General features: G+C 43.7%; 1 protein-coding gene across 3 annotated transcripts in view; it reads left to right on the forward strand.

Annotated features, from left to right (window-relative positions):
- The window catches only part of IGSF5 (immunoglobulin superfamily member 5), a 40,681-nt gene that overhangs the window by 7,048 nt on the left and 10,572 nt on the right, over positions 1-23,061 (forward strand). Inside the window, exons 3-6 of one of the 3 annotated variants that reach the window (XM_025863576.2) lie at positions 2,769-3,086; positions 7,767-8,066; positions 17,397-17,537; positions 20,368-20,392. In XM_025863576.2, the coding sequence (XP_025719361.1) occupies positions 2,769-3,086; positions 7,767-8,066; positions 17,397-17,537; positions 20,368-20,392 (784 nt within the window). Of the gene's footprint in view, positions 1-2,768; positions 3,087-7,766; positions 8,067-17,396; positions 17,563-20,367; positions 20,393-23,061 lie in introns of all 3 variants that reach the window. The other 2 variants (XM_073887050.1, XM_073887051.1) reach the window with 2 other exon arrangements.

Here is a 23,061-nt window from a genome sequence, read left to right on the forward strand (position 1 = left end):
AACTCGAGGAGTTTCCATTTGGCCTCCCTCCCCCTCACCTCCCACCTGTGAAGTAAGGTATGTGGCCTGCCCGTCGTCATGGTCACATGTTGCAGTCTGCTGGCTTGAACAAACTCAGAGTGAGATAATCTCTCTACCTCGCACCAGGCGGTGAGGGAGCCATGGTTTCCGAGGGGCTTGCGTATTCTGCGGGGGCTGCTGAGATGAGCTCCTGGCAGGGAAGCCTGGGTCTCAGCCATCCGGGCACTACCCACGTCTGAGCCGCTGGGCTCTGGCCGCTTGGTTCTCACCGACCTGCATCAGGAGCCGGGGAAGAGGGCTGTCGTCACACGGTGGGGTCGGGAGAGGTCATCTCTTTCCTCAGGGTGCAGATTTGGCTCTTTGTTTTCTTTTGCCCTTCTTTTAAAAGATGCAATTCAGGGCTCATGGGAAGAGCCAAGTTGGACAGCGCTGTGGCTTCCCTGGGGAATCATTTCTGACTTCCCTACCCAAGCTTTTTTTCTTTTTCTAAAATCCCAGATCAAAGGGATCTTTGGATCAAGGAGACTTGTCCAGGGATAAGAGAGGATACCCAGCAGGAGCTGTTCTTTAAACTCTCTCTGTCTCTCTTTTCTTATCACACCCAGAGACAAAAGAGTAGCCATCATGTTTGCCCAAACACCACAGGAACAGTCTTAGTTAATTCTGACTTTTCCTCAGTTCTGCCTCTTTGGACCCCGCAAGACCCCCTCCTTGACCTTGACCCTGGCTGCCTCTCCCCCTGGTCCAGCTTCCCTCTGGGACACTGTCTGTGTAGCAGTTCCTACTCTCCCATCAATCTGTCCTTGTGGCCGGCAGCGCATGCTGGGTACTCAGGTGATGTGTTAATGTATTAATGCCTGTCTGTGGTGTGGTGTCTCCCCAGAAAACTATAGGGCTGTAATGAGATTCTTTCAGAACCTGTCTTACAAGTTGACCTTATGAGGTTGGAAGGAGAGGGGGCTGCAGTGATTTGGGGGCAATCGGTGTATATGGCAGACTGCCTGGTGGACCCACCGGAATCATAAAGCTCCAGAAGGTCAGAGGAACCTACTGCAGTCTTATTGCTGTGGCAGGTGGGGCTTGGAAGAAACCACAGGGTGGGGTCTGCCGGGGGTCATTTTTGCTGTAAACGCTGAGTGAGGTCAGAGGGGAAAATGGGAAAGAGTGAGAATGTCTGAGTTTGGGGCCCCGCTCACCGCTGTGGTCACAAGTCCTGGGGGATTGCTGCCCTTCATTTCTTCATTGTTAAACAATAGGTGGTAAAAAGATGAGCATAAGAGATTTCGAAGGCTATCCTTTGCTGTGCGAGTTCTACTTTGAATTTTTATTGCAAACGTGGGAAGGTCTTGAAAACTCTGCCTGCCAGTTGGCTCCTCTAAGAGGATTAGAACGTCAGTCCTAAATGGCCAAAAGATCTCCTGAGCTCTTCCGGCGTAGAGCATGCTCCGTCTCAGGTGATTATGACTGAGGTCAGGTGAGCTGAAGAGCCCTTGGTGTACCCCATGTGGAAGACCAGTCAGAGCTTGTCACTCTAGTTAAAACCGGTGTCACAGTGCATCTGGTGAGCTAAGGGTTGAATGTGGTGAAAAGTGTGAAGGAAACAATTTTACTTAAATCTGTGACATTCTTGGCTTGTCTTACCAATCAACACATCCCTTCTTGCACGTCACATAACAATAAATGCTTGCTGAGTGCTTGAGGGTCGTGTGAAGGGCTTCACGTGGATTGTTATATTTGGCTTTTGAAACAAGTCACTGTGGTACTAGTGGCCCAGTTTTGCAGCTGAGGGGAGTGGGCATGGAGAAGTTGAGATTAATTTGTCCAGTGAGCCAGCAGCCTCACCGGAGAGTCCGTGATCTTCTCTTGTGGGCCACCTGCCCGCCTGATGGGGTTTTAAACCCAGCACTCGGCGTGGTGATACTCGTACCAGGCTGCCAGACTCACCACTTGGCTGTTCTCATTAAGGGAGCCCCCTCCCCTACATCCTTCGACCTTTCCTTTTCCTCTCTTTGTATGTCCCCACTCACGTCTCTTCCGGTCCTTAAGAGGAGAGGTGTGGCCTCAACGACAGACGGTATGGTTCTCTTGATACTTGATACTGACTTACCTATTACTCCACGAGAGGGTACTCAGGATGCAACTTTTGTCTCTCTCCAGCTGGATCTCTTCTCTGTCAGCCTTGTTCCTCCAGCCCCAGACACCGTCCTGAGCATCCCATCTGGGGGCTCTAAGGGTGCAGGGGCGTGCATGGGGCTGTGATCACCACATGCTGGGGCCCCCGTTCTCTTTGTGAAGAGAAGCTGCTCTCCACCTTCCTCTCTGAGCCTTGGGATTTCCTCAGAGGTGGGAATCAAAGATCCTTCCCATTTTACTGGGAGGATAACTCTCATTTCATAGTGAAGGTGAAAAACTTGCCTTAAATAACAGCTGGGCTAGCGGGGATGCTCTTGGGGCCAGGCTGGGATCAGGTATTTGAGGTAACATCTCTCTGGAGGTGGAGGAACGGCATTTTTTTCTTCCAGTTTTGCCGGGAGTGCTGAGAACTCCCGGTGGAGGGAGGGATTCGAAAAGAGGGATGGGTGGCTTCCTGTCCAGTGGGGGAGACGTGGTGTTGGAACCAGGAAGACATGGAGTCTGACCACTGGATATCCAGCGGTCATAGCTGGTACACATTGAAGGGTTAAGCCATACAGTTGACTTGCATAGATCCATTCACTTGCCGCCTTGAAAAACTGGCTGTCTTCCAGCTTCTGGATCCAGCTATCAAATCATAGAAGGTCCCAAGAATGCAACGGTGCTGGAGGGCACAGAGGCTCGCTTCAACTGCACCATCTCGCGGGGCTGGAGGCTCATCATGTGGGCTCTGAATGACACGGTGGTGCTGAGCATCACACCCACGGAGCCCATCATTACCAACGACCGCTTTACCTCTGCCAGTTATGAGGAGGGCAGCAACTCCATCTCTGAGATGATAATCCATGACGTGCGGCTCCAGGACACCGGGCGTATTAAGTGCAGCCTCCAGAACAGTGACCGGGATGCCTCTGCTTTCCTTTCCGTCCAAGGTGGGTACCCAGGTGGGTCTGAGTGGAGAAGGGGGTGTCTGCTGGGCCAGACGCCAGGGGAATGGAAGGACCCTTAGGAGTTCACGTCGCAGGTGATGACAGGGCTGCTGTCTGCTGGAGTTACACTTGGAATGGATGATTCCAAACCAACGAATATCCATTGTTTTGTTATTTGTGATTTCTTATCCCCCTTCCTCACCGATTCTCCCTCTACTTCCCTTCTTTCTGCTTCTCTTGTCTCTCTCCTCCCTTCCCTTTTCTCTCACTAAGATTCTTAAATACAGGGCTTACCGCTTTTCTGTCTGATCTGTGTCAGTACTGATAGCCTTCGTTCTAGCCCTGGCCGGTTGCGGTCACTGCTCTTTGATTTAGGGGGGGCTACCAATCTTTGCCTTTTCTCTAGTTTCTTATACGCTTGACTCTGTCTCTTTGCCTTATGTCATGTATGCACTTTGAATCATGCTTTACCCTTTACCTCTTTCCAGCTGAACTCCTCCAATCTTTTATTCTTTCCTGCCTCCAGCAGTTCTTATAGTCAAAGGTGTGTGTTCACAAAATACACCAAGTGTTTTAGAGAAGAGTAAATGAAATTTATCATAATGGATGACTTATTTTTCATTCTTAGAGGGAATTGTGAGGTGCTCCAAATCATGCTGTTTAGTGAAAAAAAAAAAGGATGTTTTACAAGAATTCAGAACATCTTTATCAAAGTTTAATCACTTTGCATTCCTTATGTAATTAGATGGTATTTATAGACCCACTGGAGGTGGTAGAGCTCCTGATTTCTGTGGCAGCATTTCTTACAGCAGACCACATCATGTTTTTGAAATTTTTCTTATGTCTATTTATTTGCTTGTCTAGGAGAAATTTTCAAACATTGGATTTGTGTTAATGTTGCATCGAATCCTGTTTGATGACATTTGGTAGAGATGCATGCCTACCTATTTCTACTTGCCTTTTTTTTTTTTTTTTACTTAGCCAAATTGTTTTCTCTTTGCTTTTGTGTGTCTTTAATTTTATGAGGTTTAATGATATTTTCTAAATAGTGATTTTATGAGACGACCTGGATTATTGGCTTAGTTTGCATGACTAGATTCTTATTATAACAATTTGAGGTATAAGGGAGAGAACACGGGAAAAACGGAATCAAAGACATGAGTTCTGGTCTGGCTTTCATCATTTACTAGCTTGAGGACCCCTGAGGTGACTCAGCTGCTTCATCTCTAAAATGGGGATAAAGCTCCCCTGCCTACCTCACAGGTTTACTGTGAGGATCCGATGAAACAATGACGGAGGATGGTTTGAAGACTCCAAAGTCCTGTCTGATTCAGTTCATCACACACACAGTCGGGAGCCAGAGTGGTCTAGTCGTTCATGATGCAGGCTAGGGAGCCCGAATGCTAAGTTCAGATACCAGCTTTATCACTTACTAACTGTGTGACCTTGACCATGTTATTTGATGACCTCAGGCCCTAGTTTCCTTATCATAGGGTTGTTGTGGGACCACATGAGTAGGTTCACGTAAAGCCTTTAAAGCAGCACGTGGGTCCTAGCAATCTCCCTATAGCCAATTGCTGTTATTTATTGCATTCCCAAGAAGAGCACACCCTTGTGTTAGGCATCTGAAAGGGGACTCAAAGATTAATAGGGTAAGGCAGAGTCCTGCCCTCAAGAACCTTACCCGAAAAGTAGATAAGGCAAATGCATGAATAACATTGGTGCACCGGAGAGGCTGGCAAGGACTCTGAGGGGGAGACAAGCTCAGGTTTGAACTGGGAAGGGGGATGAGAGACTAAGGAAAGCCTTCATGGAGGACTCCATGGTGAGGTGCCCTTGTGGGCTTCGGAGGTCTGGGGACGATAGGCAAAATGGAAAAGCGAGAGAGGAGAAGGGATCAAGGAAACAGGGTCAAAGGCATGACTTATTTGATATAGCATATCAAATTCATAAATCCATGTGGTTTTATAGCAGCTTTTCTCTAAGCTATGCATCTGTAAAGTTGTCTGAATATGCCTAAACATGCATTTTTATATGTTGGTGATTACTGTAGCTTTTGGCTTTAATACAGACGGAAGAACAAGCATCTAGGGATGTTACATTCTTTCCCAAGGTCATGCGGAAGGAACCCATAGACCGGGGACTGAACTTGGTCATATTACCCAGGTTGCAGTGTTCTGAGTGGCACTTTGTTCCTAGAGGAACAAATGTGCTCTAAGCAGCACACAGATCTCTTTCAAGGGAAAAGAATCTTTAAAAGAAGAGGAGACATCCATTTTATTTTTAAAACGAATTATCCAAAGATTTATTTTTTTCCTCCTCATGTATCAGCAAGAAAAATAAAGACAGCTTACATAACTCCATACTGAGTCATCCAAAATCTATGTGAATGTTCTAGTCATCACCCTTGTATCAAGTGTTTGTCGTGCTACTAGATAAGCTTTGTGTAAGCCAATGGGAAAAGTTGAATCACAAATATATAGAGAAAAAGGAAATGCTTCAGACTGCTTCACTTGTCCAGTCTATCAATCACACACCAAATTCCAGACCTCTTGTGTTTTGAGGGCCACTAGGTTTGAGTTCAAGATCGTCCCTTATTAATTGAGGTAATACCGTTGTTTCCAGTTTCTGTCATCTTAAACCTCTCCTTCAAAATGAAACAATGAATGAAGGAAAAAGAATAAGGACAAAACCCTTTAGCTTTGAGGGACAGATCCATTCTCCACTCATTGTTGCATTTACAGTAACCCTTGCATTAGCAGAGGTGCTCTACTGATTCCCAGAGACCATTGAGGAAAGGAATAATTGGAAATTTAACATTTCAGAATAGGAAGAGCTTTCAGAGCTGATCCAGTTCCATCTAGTTTGGGCATTCTTGGGCATCCCCTAGATCCTTTCAGGGTCTGTGAAGTCATGACTGTTCCATAATAACACTAAGATGTGAGTTGCCTTTCCTACTCTCATTTCAGTGGTGCACAGAAAGGCTTCCACTGTGCATTGGGAAGGTCTGCATAGACCCGAGGATCCGCATTTCCTAAATGACCAACGAATAATGATACAGTGTCATGCAAGAGTGAAAGATCAATCAAAGTGCCAGATAGAGCAGTGGGTTTTACTGTAAAAGGGAATGAAAATTCCTTTATATAGTTACAGTTTCCACAGTGCAACTAACCTGTAAGAAACCGCTGCTTGCCAAGATTTGGTACAGTATCAAAGACTATCCTTGTTTATCTGAAAAGCCTTCTCATGGTTCCACCTATATATCCATGGGGGGGTCAGATTTTTTTTAACATACTCCAACTAAAGCAATATATTTTAACAGATTGAATGCAGAAGCTGATATGAGAATCCAACCAGACGTTAAAGAGATTTGCATAGCACTGGGTGTTATATGAAAACAATGAATCGTGGTTCATCACATCAAAAACCAATGATGTATTTTATGGTGACTAACATAACATAATAAAATAAAATTAAAAAAAGAGAGATTTGCATAAATATAAAACAATGTTTTTAATAATTTATTTTGGTTTAAAAGTATTTTTTTCATAATAATATGTTAATCTATGTTAGCCTGTAGTGGGTTATCACTGTTATTATAAAATAAATACTTAAAATTTCTAATTTCAAGTATGGTAAATATTGGTAGGTAGGATCCACATAAACAAAAGGTCTTTGGAGTCTTCATGATTTTTAACCTTGTAAAAGGTACTGAAACCTAACATTTGAAAACCCCTGATCTAGTCAAATTGTTTCATTTGACCAGTGAAAAACAGAGAGCCTGAAAATGTCAGTGACTTGTTCCAGGTGATGGCAATTTTGCAGGAAATCCAGGATTGAGAACAGAGTTTTTGATTCTTAGTCCAGTGTTCTTCCCATTACATTACGCAGCAGGGAGGCTATTTTAATTTGGATGTTCCAGTGTTTATGTGTTTCACTAAGGCTGTGTCTTTACTGGAGCCAATCCTCAGGTTATTTTGTTAATATTAACACACACAAGCACTATTTTCAGGTGGGTTGTTTACAGTGTTCACATTGGCATATGCAGGTGGGTCCTTAATAAAAACTTTAAAATACTTTGAGTATTCTATTCTGATACGTGATTTAGGGTAATTATTTTTCTAATTAGATTTGATTTTGATTTAATTTGTAATTGGAAAAATACTTTAAGGAACTATCATGGGAAGTTATGTTTAAAAATGTGTGACCCCAAAAATAAATAAAATGAATCTGACTGACCAAAGGCCAGGAGAGACTTGGTTTCCATAAGCCTTTGAGATGTGTTCTCCTTACAGTGGAAAGAATGTAAAGGTTTTTCCCTTCTCGCTTTGGCTCCCAGGACAACTTTGTAACCCCACTTCAGTGGTTGTGTAGCCTTTAATGGCAGGCACATTTGCCCTCTTTCCCATATAATTTATACTCCCCTGGATCCTGATTTTTCTTTATTCATTTTCTCTGGAATAATCTGTTTTCTGGTGAGCAACCTCACCTTCTTTCATGAGCCTGGAAGGTATAAATAAAAACACAGCTAAAACCTGAGTTAAGGTTCTTGATACAGACATAGCCAGTTTGGACTTGGGAAGATAGCACTCATGAAATGTGATTTGAAGGAAAAATTAAAGAAAACCTGGAACCAAGAGAGTCATGGTCACTCCTTCAGAACATTTCTCTTTTCTTCTCTAGTTATGGGGGAGTTGCTCATTCCCAGAGGCAACCTTATAGTTCCTGAGGATAAGCCCTGTAATGTGACTTGCCATGCATTGGGCTGGATCCCTCTCCCGGATATTTCCTGGGAGATCGGCATGCCGGTGAGCCACCCAAGCTATAATTCTCGTCCGGAGCCCGACGACGTCCAAAGTGCAGTGAGTGTCTTGACTCTCACACCACAGGGCAATGGGACTCTGACTTGCCTGGCTAACATGAAGGGCCTGAATGCCCACAAGTCTGTAACTGTGAATCTTACTGTGGTTCAGCCTTCTTGGGGTAAGTGAAGACATTTTGCTCTCTATAAAAAAACTACTGTTACATGCTTATACTTTATATATGGTGTTCTTAATCAACAATGCCTAGGAAAATTGTATAGTGACCTTGACTTTGGGTAGGGATGGTGACGGAGACAATCAGCATCAGCTTCATGACTCTGTGATTCCACTTGCTTTTTTTTTTTTAAAGATTTTATTTATTTATTTGAGAGAGAGAGAGAATGAGAGATAGAAAGCACGAGAGGGAAGAGGGTCAGAGGGAGAAGCAGACTCCCCGCTGAGCGGGAAGCCCGATGTGGGGCTCGATCCCGGGACTCCAGGGGGTCCTGGAGCCGAAGGCAGTCGCTTAACCAACTGAGCCACCCAGGCGCCCTCCACTTGCTTTTAAATTTCATCTTCAATGTGTCATTCTTTTCTACTTATGGAAACCATTAAGAACCTTGACAATTATTTATCACAAAGCAGCATCAATTCAGTGATAAATATTTGAAGTCAATGTTTCTCTGTAGCTTTTATCTGTTGTTCTAGTTTAATCCCATCCCCTGGGCCAGTATGAGACAAGTTCTTGTAATATTTGAGGAGGGTGTACAGGTGCTCTTGGATTCCTTCCAATCTTAGTAGAATTATGGTTTCATTTTTTTTTTTTAACCTGGCAAATCCACAGTGTATTTGAAAGTACCAAGTCTTATATTTTTTAAAACTCAACTAAGTGACATAAATAAGATGAAATCAGGGGGGAGACAAACCATAAGAGACTCTTAACTATGGGAAACAGACTGAGGGTTGCTGGAGGGGAGGTGGGTGGGGGGTGGGGTAGCTGGGGGATGGGCATTAAGGAGGGCACGTGATGTGATGAGCACTGGGTGTTGTATGCAACTGATGAATCACTGGACTCTACCTCTGAATCTAATAATACACTGTGTGTTAATTAATTGATTTGAAATAAAAATAAACTATTTACAGTTTAGATCCCCAAGAGAACCTACTGTAGGCCCCTCAGCATACCAAATCTCCCAACTACACAGCCTACAGGGCTGCAGAGCCAGCTTCAGCTCTAAGTCAGCCCAGGCCAATGAGAAAACATGGGGCCCAGAGCTGGAGATTGACTTTAGGTCCTTCATTTTGCAAAAGAGGACAGAAAGGGAGGCCCAGAGAGGTGCTGTGCTCTATTCCAGGTCATGCATCACGTTGAGGTGGAACAGGGCCCAGAAGCCAGGGAAGGGGTTCCTTCTTGGTGCAAAGATTTTCCCACTACAAAAACACCTTTATTCAAAGTTCAGAACAAAGCTACAGCCAGAGCAAGACTGATGAAGAACAAGAAGAAAAAGAAGAAGAGGAAGAGGGAGACGAGGAAGAAACAGTGTTTCACGGCATTTGCCAAGTAAAGGCTCCCTTTTAAGTGCTTCTCCAACGCTAACCAAATTAACCTGCACAACAGGTCTATGAGGGGGTCCTCATGCAGCTAGATGTCTGAGATCAAGGTGTTGGCAGCGTTGGTTCCTTCAGAAGACTGTAAGGGAACGATCTCTAGGCCTCTCTCTTAGCTTCTGGTATTCGCTGGCAGTCTTCGGTGTTTCTTGGCTTGGAGAAGCATCAGCCCAACCTCTGTTTTCATTTTCACATGGTGCTCTCTCTGTGTGCTTCTCTGTGTCCAAATTTCCTTTTTTTTTTTTTTTTTTTTTCAAATTTCCCTTTTTTTTAATAAGGACTCCAGTCATATTGGACTAGAGGAGCCATCCCATCCAGTATAAATTCACCTTAGTTAAATTATGTCTGCAATACTCTTATTTCCAAGTAAGGTCATATTCTGGGAGTACTGGAGGTTAGTACTTAAACATATGAATTTTAGGGGGACACAAGTCAACGCATGATAATGTCTCCATGAACCCGTAAAAAGCCATTCAGAGTCTACCCTGTGGTCAGTACCAACAATTCTGTGCTTTGCACTGCAGGGATTGATCCTCAGTGCAGTGAGCAAAAGCTTGCTCCCCTGTTCTTAGGACTTTGCCTCCCGTCTCTGACTCAGTTGCCCCCAGAGACCGGGCAGACAACAGAAATGAAAGCGTGAGTGAATACATGGTAGAAGACTGAGTGGAGTGGCCCACTGGGAACGAGACATCATGCTCCATCCACATGGAGCAGCCAAACCAGTACCAGCTGGTTGTTGCTAAGAGGAAAAGGGATCCAGGACTGCCAGATCTTTGATGTGGATCTGGTGAATATCAATGCTTTTGAGGGTGAAAGGCACAGAAATCTGTGTTTCTTTGATTTTAAGTCAAGATTAATTTATTTTAGCTTATTTTTAAAATTTTTTTATAAATAAATAAAATGATTTTATTTATTTGAGAGAGATAGAGAGAGAACACAAGCAGGGGGAGGGGCAGGAAGAGGGAGAAGCAGACTCCCCACTGAGCAGGGAGCCTAATGTGGGCTCAATCCCAGGACCCTGGGATCATGACCTGAGCTGAAGGCAGACGCTTAACAGACTGAGCCACCCAGGTGCCCCTCCAGTTTATTATTTTTAATAACTAAAACCTTTAGAAAAGTTGCAAGACTAGTACAATGAATACCCATGTACCTTCACCTAGATACAACAAATGTTAATATTTTGTCATGTTTGCCTTTTTCTCAGCCTTTGTTTTTTTCTGAGCCATTTCAGAGTTTATGACAATTTACCCCTAGATACCTCAGCGTGTATATCATAAGAACGAAGGCGTTCTATTTAACCACACTTGATGCAGTTGGCAATCAGGAAATGTAACATTGACACAAGACTGTTATATAACACACAGTTCATATTAAAGTTTCACCAAGTATCCTTTATAGTGATTTTCTTCTCCAAACCAATGTCTGGTCAAAGGCCATGCATTGCCTTTGGCTATCAGGTGTGTAGTCTCCTTACTTTACTCTTGAATGCTTCCCTCACCTTTTCTGTCTTTCCTGATATAAATATTTTTGAAGGGTCCAGGCCATTTTTGCAAGATGCCCTTCAGTTTGGATTTGTCTGAGGTTTTCCAACATACTTTGATTTGAGGCTAAATATTCTGGGCAAGTCGTGGGTAATGTCATGTGGGGTCATGTTGTCAATTTTCTCTATCATTGGTAGTAAGTTTAATCATTTGGTTAATGATTTCTCCATTGTAAAGATCCCTTTCTCCATTATAATGAATATGTAATCAATGAATACTATATGAGTATCCCAGTGGTCTTTCCCCTAATAGTTTTTGCATTCATCGGTAAGTCATTGCCCAAATCTGTTGTTTCTATGGTGATTGTAAAAGAATGATTTTCTGGCTCCATCATATTTTTATATTCGTTGGTTGGTAGTCTTCTGTAAAGAAGAGACTTCTCTCTCCTTTTGTTTTTCTTTTTTTAAAAACAGTTTTAGTATGGACTCATTTTTATTCAGTACACTATAAACTGCTCCTGTCATTATTCATTTTGATGCTCAGAGTGCTCCAGATTTGGCTAGTGGGAATTCTTTCCAGCTGGCTCTGGTGTCCTTTTGACACGGCCGTATTAGTTTTTGAGCACTTGGCCCAATACGATGTTCTGAACTCCCTTTCATTTCCCCTGTTCTATCCTGGAATCAGCCATTTCTCCAAGGAGCCAATCCAGCTGGCTTTGAAGCTATTTAACTATGATAAATATGGTCCAAGCTTTGAAACGGAAGATTTAAAAAAAAAAAGTTCCATTAGCACCAAATGGAATGAAATCGACTGTTTAAATCACACATCTTAACAAGGTAACAGTGCAACAAAGAGGGCTGGTCTGATTGATGATGCCCCGTAGAGATGGATTTTAGAGATTCACTTGCCTGCAAAGTTCTTCTTTTGCAGGGAAGGGCAAGGGGCACTTAATTTCCCTTGATCAGGTTTAATTCAGTGGAGTGCTTCCTTCGTAGGCTAGGACTAGGGAAGTTAGAGGCCTTAATTATGGCAGCTAGAGTCCCTGCAGCCTCAAAGGGAAGCACAGTGGGTGCCTTGCAATGAGTCTTACTTTATTGGACCCATTTGGAAAAGGGTAATTTGTTTCTAAATTATTCATCAAGATCCAGAGCAGCTGGTGGCTGGCTGCATGTTGTGTATTTTATGCAAGTTTTAGTAGCTGAAGACCTCATTACAGACCTGGCTGCTGGTGTCAGGGAGGCTTCTAGGAGCACAGCCGGGGGTACGGAGAGCCCCAAACGAACATGCCTGTGCTGTGCAAGCTTCTCCAGGCATCGATAAACACCTGTCCTGCCACCCATTTTCTCCTGAAAGTGCAAGGAGTCTGTGTCCATTGTGTTCCTTTCTGGAACAGTCCCTGTGAGTTGTTGCAGGAAGGAGAGTGGCAGTTGAAGAAAGGCTAATTAGTTCAAGCCTAACAATCATTGATTCTTGAAAGAAAAGCATGCTGAAAGGGGTACTGCTAATGATTTTGAAAAGATCAATTTTTTTCGATTCCAGAAGCAGCACAGACTTCCAGCACTGCAGACACAGGTACAACTGGAAGGTGGGAGCCCCTCTCCTGCCCGCCTGAGGAAGAGCACTGTCCATCCTCTGTGCACCCAGCTGCGTTGCTTTCTCTGTTTTCTCACTCAAGTGAAGCGTTAGAGCAAAGCAACATTTTTAGGACAGGGGAGCACCTGGTAGAGCGCAGTGATTCCTGGTTATAACCTTAGTTTTGTGAGGAGTGGCAACTTGGAGGGCAGACCAAGTGGGGGGAGTGACAGTCCTGGGTCACAGCCCTGGGTCCGGCTGTGAGACTCTGGGCAAGTCGCTGACCTCTGCGGCTCAGTTTCCTTGTCTGTAAAACAAGAGGGAGAAGAATAGGGCGGAAGTTCTCTCTCCTGGCTGCCGTTTAGCCTTCAGGACCTTTGACCCACGGGATGGGCTCAGGCCCCACCCCAGAGGTTCTGATTGAATTGGTTTGTGTGCAGCCTGGAAATTGTCATTTTTAGGAAAACTCCCAGATTATTGGGCAGTCAGACCAGGGGGCTACAGAACAGGGAGATCCTGAAGAAGGCCTTGACTCCTGACCCAGCCTTCTGACCCAGCCTCTTCGGATGCTACTGTCCACACGGACTTGGACAGCAGATAGCTTGGGCTCCGATCGCAGCTTGCCTACTTACTTGCTGTGTGGCTTTGGGCAAGTTACTTAACCTCTCTGTGCTTCTCATCTGTAAAACTGAGATGATAATAATAACTGCCTCACGGGCTTGTTGTTGGTGTGAGAAGTAAGTGGGTTAAAACGTCTGACACTCAGGACAGTCCCTGCCACAAAGCCCACGGGGCAGGAGAGGGGACAGCTGCTCTCTTTTGTTTCACTGATTCAGAGACCTCCTGTGTCCCCCCCCCCCCCATCAGCACCGGAGCATGCCTTGCACATGCCCCCGGTGACATTTTGTACTGATCCAGTTGGTTTCGAGGAATTCCGTGTGACCTTTTAAAACTGAGCATTTCTGTGAGAGCATCTGGGAAGCACTGTCTTCCTTTTCTGCACAGAAGGACATAAATTCAGTCCTGCGGTGCCGACGTGCACAGTTGTGTGAGGGGGCGTAAGGAGGAAAGCAAGAGGCGTTGAACCCGGAGGTCATCTTCCTGGGTCACCAGGTGCCATACACATCCTTTCTAGCGACTCTGCCATTTGCCTTGAACCATTATGTCCACACCCTTTGCCAGGACACAAGTCAGGGACCAGTGCCCACCTGGACTCCCCGTTTCCCGTAAGACCAGGGCTGTACCTTCCCAGGAGATATTCCAAGTTGGACACACAACATGAATAGAAAGACAAGAGTCACAGCGCCGGGTTTCTGCTGGTCTGAGTGCCCTTGTCCGGTTCACTGAGCTTCTGTGTCCCAAGAGTCTCTGCACAACGAAGGGGCTGGATTACGGACAAGGTTATTCCAAGGATCCATGCTTTCTGTCCAGTGTCCTGCTTTTTATCAATATATGACCATCATTTATTTTTCTTTCAATCCACTGTAAATGTACTCATTTAAAAATCAGCATCCCACTGAAGTGTCTATGATATATATGCATGTGTGTATTCACGTATATGTCATATATGGTAAACTAAAAATTATTTAAAATAAGACAGATTCTTCCGTGCAGCTCCGGTACCAAATTACACCTCCTCATGGCTCATACACCATGCTTCTTTGGCAGGGAGGGGGCTCCAATGGAGTAGAGACAGTAAGTCTTCCCCTGGTGTGGAACTCCAGGGGAGATCTGACCCCCAGCGGACTGTGGTCACAGCATATAGGAAGCGGAAGAAAGAGCCACGTGGCTTCTGAGACCAGTTTCTGTTTTGGTGAGAGTTTGGGGCTTTTATGTGAGAGCAGGCATCACTTTGCTAAACTTGGTGGTTAAATTAAGAGCCAAGAGAGTGAGTGATGTCACGATATCCCCTGGGCTCTTCCTTGTTTTGGTCACCAAATCCACTGAGGTGGCCCTTCCCCCCTCCCTTTAAATAATAACTCCTCCCTGAGGATAAGCAGCTGTTTATGTACTAGATCAGAGGAAAGCTTGCCACGTCCAGACTCGGGTGACAGAAGCTTGGCACCCTGAACATTTTCTCCAGTAGGGGAGGAAGATGCCCTCATAGGGAATGTTTGAGTAAGTCAACAATGTGTGTTGACTTTTCCCAGTATGATTTTCAAGCCCATCTCTTGAGTCTTGAGGCCAGACCTTAATGTTTAACCCCAGCTCTCTCCCTGATTATGAAAGCTTCTAATATTTGCAAACTTCAATTTGTAACAAGTTCCTCAGGCTGATTTAGGATGACGTCAGCAATCTTGACTGTGTGTGTCCGTGCACACATCCTGAGTCACTGAACAGCCTGGGGGGTGGGGGGCAGGAATTGTTGTGGGTGAGTGAGCAGAAACAGTGCCCATGCGACTTCACTGAATCCATTGACAGGAAGCCCAAAGCTCTTTGTCGGTCATAAAGTTTCCATGTGGTGATCTGAGTTTAAACTCCAGTTTGTGATTATCATAAATGTGATTTGGAACTTAATTTTTTTTTTTATCACATCCATAGGAGGGAGGTTATGGGAACATCCTGTAATGTGGCAGTTTGTTTGGGAAACATTTCCGTTTTGGGCATTCTCAACGTGTGGGTCACCAACCACTTGCATCAGAATCACCTGGGGTGCCATTCCAGACCCCCTGACTTGGCACCACAGCGGGCGGGCTCTGAATCTCCTTGTGTAACAACCATTCCCGGCGATGCTTGGGAATTTTGTTCTCTGTGTAGCAAGTGGATAACTTGTGTTGCTCTCTGGATGTGAAGAGACTGGCTTGTCGGAAAGCTCCAGTTGCAGGGGCGCCTGGGTGGCTCAGTCGGTTAAGTGTCTGACTCTTGTTTTCGGCTCACGTCATGATCGCAGGGTCGTGAGAGCAGGCCCTGTGTTGGACTCTGAGCTCAGTGCAGAGTCTGCCTGCTCCTTCCCTGGCTCTTTCTTTCTCTCTCTCAAATAAAGAGATAAAAAAATAAAATCTTAAAGCTCCAATTCTGGGGCTGAGGAGGGGTGATATGGGAAGGGTAGAATACTGTCCCCACCACCTCCACCTTTCCTGGGGAACTCTTTTCCTATCTCTATCTGTCCCAACTCATCTTAGAAAAATGGTGGGTGATGTGGAGATCCATCCTCCCCCCACTTCCTGTCCCTCGCTCCATCTGTTCATCCAATGTGCCCAATATGTGCCAGGTGCGTGGGATATAAGAAAAATAAGACAGTCCTTGACCTCGAGGGGACTAAATTTTGTTTAGATAGTAGCAGATGTGTGAGAAGAACTGGAAGTGATAGCAATTTCACAAACATTTACGGTGACAATGAACAGGAGATGTTTAAAAAAAAAAGGAAATTTAGAAAAACTATCACAGGTAATGCAGAGAAGCTTTGCACAAAGAGCAGAAGACGAGTATCTTTTTATATTATGTAATTCTTCAAAGCACAGTGTTCTCTGAGTTTTAGCACTTGCTTGGAGATCAGTCAGTCCTTGTATTATTTTGCAGTGGAATCCTTACTTGTCCGTGAGTCACAATCCAGGTGGTTGATGGTCGTAGAAACCAGGGCATTAGTGATCATCTCTAACCATTACCACAAGGTACTCTGAGCCTTTAACTTTGACACAGGATTAGCGAATTATGATTTCAAGGTCATTTTTCATGGGAAACTCCAAGGGAGAACACCTAAGAACTATTTTCCTCCTATAAGCTCTGGTTCCAGTGTGCTGGAAAGGCTGTTGATTTACAAACTCTGTCTTCCTTCATAGGAAGTCTGTTGTTTCAGTATTTTCTGATGACTTGCATTTAATAAAATAGCACTCATTCACGATGAGAGTCCAACCAAGCGCTCAGGGTTGAGTGGCAGAATTTACTGAGTAGCTCTTCACATTTGAACAGATCAACTTAAATGCGGTTTTTCCTCAGCATGGCTCAGGAGGGGAAATGCAATGCTGGATAGAACCTACTTGCAGTTCTCACAAACCCGAGGCTGGGCAGTGCTGTCTAGCGGGACGTTCTGTGATGAGGGCAATGCTCTTCACCTGTGGGAACTGAGCCCTTGAAATGTGACGAGTGTGACTAAGGAGTTGAGTATTTAATTGCATATGATTTTGGTTCATTTAATTTGAATTTAGATAACTGCGTGAAGCGTGCTGGACAGCCTTGGCTAAGACAGGACTGCCCTCCATCAAAATGGCTTTCCCCTCTCCCTTCCTTCCTGCCCCACTCCTTTTCACTCCCTGCTGGCCCCTGCCTATCCATTCTTTTCCCAACTCCATGACTACTGGATACAACAAGAAGGCAAAGCAGACCTTAAGGAAGGTGGCTCCTGAAGAGCCGTGGGAAACAGCAATGAGCCGATGAGGAAGGCATTCTCCGGGGTGTGGGTGGGCCGGGGCTGAAAACCTTGCAGTACGTTCCTTTAGATGTGACACCTCTTCAGTTCGTCCTCATTTCTTTTGGACTCGGGACCCCTGATGGGTGGGAACGTGGAAGGGAGAACCAAACTCAAGTCTTGCAGTAGCTGCCGTTCCTTGCCACCTACTTTCCCTTTAGGACTGGTAGAGGCGCTAACCAATGGATACTGGGACTGTGTTGCTCAGGGGTATTTATTGGCAGCAATAAGTATCGTAGTGGAAGATCCTGTAGAGTATTGAATATCTGAGCACGCTCCAGAGAAGTTGGCTTATGACACCCAACTGTAGCAGGCCCAATAGTTATATTATCAGAAAACAAAATCTGACTTACAGGGTGGTACAATCAGTGATTACGTACCTTGGACAGTAGCAAGCCCCACTAAATACATTTTTTTTTTTTTCTCTCTCCTTTCAACCTTACAGGCAGCATTGATAGAGCAGGTACATCCTTGCCTACCTGGGCCATAGCTCTGCTTGCAGTATCTTTGTCATTGCTTTTGATCCTGATAATTGTTCTGATTATAATATTCTGCTGTTGCTGTGTCTCCAGGCAAGAGAAAAAAGGTAATTTTTTTGTTCATATAGATTTGTATGTATTTTTGAACTTTTGGTACAAGCACTTGAAGTTCATTAGCTCCTCAGCAATTTTGTAAGATGCATTGACCTTCGGAGCATCCTTCACTTGGAAGTGGACATGTGAGCTTCAGAGAACGAAAGGACTTTCTGAAGAAGGGATACATTCCTTTGGGGTCAGGTGTAACCCCTCCGGGGAACACCGAGATCTTCACACTTTTCCGAAGGTGAAGAGACAGTACCTTTCTGAGCAAAGACACTGACTATTTGAATTTGTGCATGTTTTCGAGGATGTAAGGGCATTATAATCTGCCATTCAGATGCTATGCTCTTTTTTTCCAGAATAATACCTATCTGAGCACATTAAAAGATTATTTCCTATTTTGTATAATTCCAAATTGGCTTTTGTAGGCAAATGTTTTAGTGGTAGGAAGAAAAAGGTCTTCTGTCAAGTAAAAATAGTACAGATAAAATTAATAAAGATAATTACACCTTTCTTCTGAATGAGGTCTCTTGAGGTACTCCAAAAACAGTGGCCTCATTTGGGGGTCAGGTTCAAATTCTTGGTGGGCTCATCAACGTTGTGGTGGGCTTGTCATAGAATTCAGCTGTTTGTGACTCCAGAAACCAAAGGATCTTTGTCATGTGGTTGGCTCAGGACTTTCCGAGTGCTGAATGTGTGTCCAGCCTTACCTTTCTTTGTCTCATAAAACCTCACCTATGCCTATTTGAATATTTTCTACAGTTAAATTATTTTTCTTAAAATCAGACTTTTGATATTAGGCTACGTGTCAGTTTAATTGCATTTAAAATTTTATTAACACTAATTGCCATTTGATGAGCACTTTTGTGGCTGTGTCAGGCACCGTGTTAATTACCTTACATGGAATCCCTCTCAGTGAGATATTCTGTGTAAAGTGCACAGTTAGGCTGTATCTAGGCTAATTGTCTAGCCTAAGCCCCTGCGTGGATTTGGTTTGGCATTGGGAATTAATTCTGTCATACAACTTAATTCCTTAGGAAACAGAACATGAAAAGTAGTAAGCCTCTGTTGGCCCAGATTTGACGGAAATTTGCTTTTACCTGGGAGTTACCCTATAGGCCACAGAAGGATTACTCAAGTAAAATACACTGGATTTTAAAGGAAAACTATTGGATAACTTACATTTTAATTGAGAAGTGACTAGGATTGTTCAGTGCCTTCAGATTATTATTTTCAACATTAGCTACTGTGGTGTTGTTGGAGGACATTCTGGTTATTTGGACTTGTCCTCTTCAGCTGTTTTTTTGTGTGTTCCACAACAGCCTAGTAAGAAGGTTGTGAGGGTTGGTGGCCCATGTAACATGTACACCAGGGTGACTCTCTGATTCTTAGCATCCTCATGAGATAGGAGTAAGTACTATCCTACAGATTGGTTGCGAGGACAAAATAAAATGATATAGGAAACTGTTTCCACCCTAGATTTTATCCTTTATTTAACTTTGAGATGAAAAGCTCATATAAGAGTGAGCTGTTTTTATTGCCCTGGTTTTTAACAGGTCTAGGGCCTGTGACAACCTATTTATCAAGGCCACCGCATTGGGTGGAATTCACAGTGGACACTACACTTCACCTTGACATAAATGTAAAGGACCCAGGGAGGTCCTGGATTTCCCCATGACAATCGTCTCCATGCTTAAAAACAACAAGCATCAAGTTTCTTCAGAAGTATTGTCCGGCACTTTGCTTTGCCAGTGCCTGGAGAATTCTCAGTGCTCTGATTGGTTAACTGGGGACCGCCTGAGGAGAGGTGAGGGCCCCACTCCGTGTGGTCTGAAGGCCTTGGGATTGCTTCTGCTAATAGAACAGAGAAACTGGGAGCCCATCTCTCAGAGCCCATCCTTATGGGAACACTAGTGATATTCCAAACTGTCTCTCTTTTTCATTTCAAATAAGATTGCTTCTGAGGTCCAATTTGGGGTGTGAATTGGCAGATGTTATTTCAACTGGAAGTGAGAACATACCTAAAAATAAGGAAGATGTTTTTTTTTTTTTTTTTTTTTTTTTTTTTTTTTTTTTAGATTTCAGTAAAGCTTGATGAATAGAAGGCCTAGACAGGACAGCAGAGTAGCAAGGAACACTGGCTTTTGAGAACAGATGATTGGGGACTGGGGTGTGGCCCTCTTACTCCCTATTTCCGGGTTCCCCAGGTCCCCTCCAGTCTAAGAATCTATTGATTAAAAACATTAGTATTTTAATGACAGCTTCTGGGGGTGGATGCAACTCTGTGCATTGATACCATTGTTACATATTGATTGAAAATATATCTTAGAATTAAGGAAGTACAGTGCTTACACAATGTAATTCCTTATTTGTTAAAGTATGGTGATAAGATATAATAGTGTCTAGTTTGTTAAAAATATGATGACACTCACACCTACCTCTTGGGTTGTTGTAATGAGTAAATGAAATAGTATTTTGCAACGTGCTGGCACACAGTGAGTACTGAATGAATGACAATAGGGATTGGGAATGCAGAATGCCTCTTCCTGGTGAATCGAGTCTTCATATCTTGCTGGTTAAATTCAAGATTCATTGAGAACTTATTAGGTACCTACTATACTTTAGGTATAGTAGTTATCATAGGAGAGTTAATAGTGAATTCTACTTGCCTTAGGCTTGAAAGTCATTCGGTAATTTGGTGTGGGGGTAATTTCATAATACCGAATGGGTCACAAATACTCAGCAATGTATTTAAAATCAGGGGGGTCTATAAGAATTGATTAGATTTTATTTTCAGAATAACTAATACTAATGTGATTTTGTTCCTTTTTTTTTCAGAATCTAGTTATCAAAATGAAGTAAGGTAAGTTTGAAATCTCATCAATTATCGGAAAACAAAAACAACTGAAAAACAACCAAAAAACACCAACCCTACAACTGCTAACACACACAGAGCTGTGGGGTTTTAGGATCATGTTACTCAAAATTTAGTACTGAAAATGGACAACTTTGAAAAACACGTATGCCAAACACAAACTCATATGGCAAAATTAATTGTAGAATAAAATAGAGGATGGGGATCCTGCCTACATTTGACTTGCCCCAGCTCACTTAGGAAAATGGAGATTTTCTACTGGGTGTCTGGCATTTGCAACTCTTTCCACAAGAGGACACTATGCACCGTGACTGTTGTCCCTCCTGTTTTGAGTCAATGCAGGGGACTTGAGGACCATTTCAAGGATAAAGAACCAGGCGGAGGTCCTGATTGGAATTTCTGGGGCGGTGGAGAACAGTAAGGCCAGCTGGGTGGCTTCAGGCACATGAAACTGACCAGGCAGACAAATTAGGTAGCGTTCACTGCTTGTACCACTAATGCGGGAGGGGACAGAAAAATCCCAGCCGTTCCCATGGCCGTCCAGAAGTAGCTGCAAGCACTTCTAAGGTAGCTATACTTACGATAATACAATAACCAGTTTAAATGTCTGCAATGTTTAGACAAGTATAAATGCACTAAGGGGAGGGACTTTTAGACAGTCGTCATTATGCTGGGGGTGTTACAACAAAATCATAGCTAATTTTCAGTATCTTATTAGATAATTTTAGCTTCTGAAATGCTGAGATTTTAAAGTACCTTTTGGTAACATGTGGTGAATGAAGATGTGTGTAATCACTGTATAACAGACACTAGCTGTTCTCCCTTTGACCCCAGTCACTCACTGGTGATAATGCAGTGTTGGGAGAGGCGGCTGTGGTCTCTGAGAACACTACAAAGCGTCAGTCTGAAACTGCTCCTCCTTTGGGGCCTGACAGAGGGCAAGAGGAGAGGAAGGCAAATGGACTCCAGGAATTATTCCAGCATTTCTCTAGAGTGCTGTTTCCAGCAGGATGGCAGCCTGGAGTCTTCTGTTCACCATTATGGACTTTGTAACATCTTTTATTTCTCTTCTCTGGGATCTTTGATGATTTTAAAACATAGTACAGTGGTCAACAGCTACTTGGGGTCATGGATAGAGAATAAGAAGAATAATGACGACAACAGCAATAATATGACAGTAGGGATGACAATCGCTAGTATATGCTGAGTGCTGAACATACATTAGGTCCAGGGAGGAAAGACGGGGAGACTCACTGGGACCCCGTATCCTACCTGCTTTCCGCGCACAGTGGCACCTGTGCAAACTCCAGTTGCTTTGGGCTCCTTCTGCCGTAGAATAACACATATTCCTTCCTACAGAATCAATGCATTTTTTATATAGAAAAAATTAAAATATACTTTCAGGAAATGATTTTGAGAGGCTCTGGGGGATGCAGTCGGTTGAGCATCTGACTCTTGATTTCTGCTTAGGTCATGATCTCTCCGTGCCCAGTGAGGAGTCCGCTTGAGACTCTCTCTCCCTTTCAGTCCGCCACTCCCCCCTAAAAATGAATGAGTAAATCTTGAAAAAAATAGAAATGATTTTCAAATCACCCCAGTTCTATCGTTCAGAAGCAGGCATTGTTATGTAAGTATGTATCTGCTCACACGCATGTGTGTTCGCATAGATACATGCACATATGCATTTTGTGAAATGTGCATCAGCATAAATTTTATTTTGTAGCGTGCTCTTCTCACTTGGCACTATTCTGCAGATTCTGTTAATAAATTTCTGTAATAAATAAATTTCTGTTAATAAATAGTAATAGTAAATTTCTGCTCAATAGAAATGTCTTATTGAAGTATAATATAAGTTCAGAAAAGTATACAAATTGTAGGTGTGTAGCTTGATTCCTTTTCACAAAGCATATGGGCCTTGAGTGGGGACATGCAGAACTAGAGCACCCCAGATCCCCAACCTCTCCATGCCCCTCAAATCACTGTCTGCCCCTTCCTCAAAGGTCATTTCTTTTTCTTTCTTTCTTTCTTTTTTTTTAGAGAGGGAAAGTGAGAGAGAGAGGGCCAGGGAGGGGCAGAGGAAGAGGGAGAGAGAGAATCTTAAGCAGGCTCCACGCCCAGCGCAGAGCCCAACGCTGGGCTGGATCTCACAACCCTGAGCCCAAATCAAGAGTCGGATGCTTAACCAACTGAGCCATCCAGGCATCCCAAGGTTATGTCTTCTGACCTCCATCCCCACATCCCCAGAGATTATATTCGTATGAACTTTATGTAAATGGAATCATAGCATGTATACTCATTCATTTTGGTTCTCTTAAGTGTCACACTGTGAGATTGGTCCATATTATTCAATGAAGATGAAGATGTAGATGGTTTATTATTATATAATACTACACTGTGGGTATATATACAATTTATTTTTCCTTTAAATGGGCATTTGGATAGTTTTTGGGGTCATTATGAATTCTGTGGCACTAAGCAATTTAATATGGATCTTTGATGACGTGTTCGTAAGTACTCCTTCCTGTGTTGTATTCAGTTGGGTGTATGTCTACCCGTGAGAGCTGGGTAGGTAGAGTCTCAGGGTAGGTAGGGCAGACAATACTGCCATATGCTTTTCTGAAGTGGGTATGCCAGTTTATACTTTCACCAGCAGTGCA

Source organism: Callorhinus ursinus, unplaced genomic scaffold, assembly GCF_003265705.2.
Source record: "Callorhinus ursinus isolate GAN/ISIS: 27379988/994484 unplaced genomic scaffold, GSC_fseal_2.0 scaffold75, whole genome shotgun sequence".
NCBI lineage: Eukaryota > Metazoa > Chordata > Mammalia > Carnivora > Otariidae > Callorhinus > Callorhinus ursinus.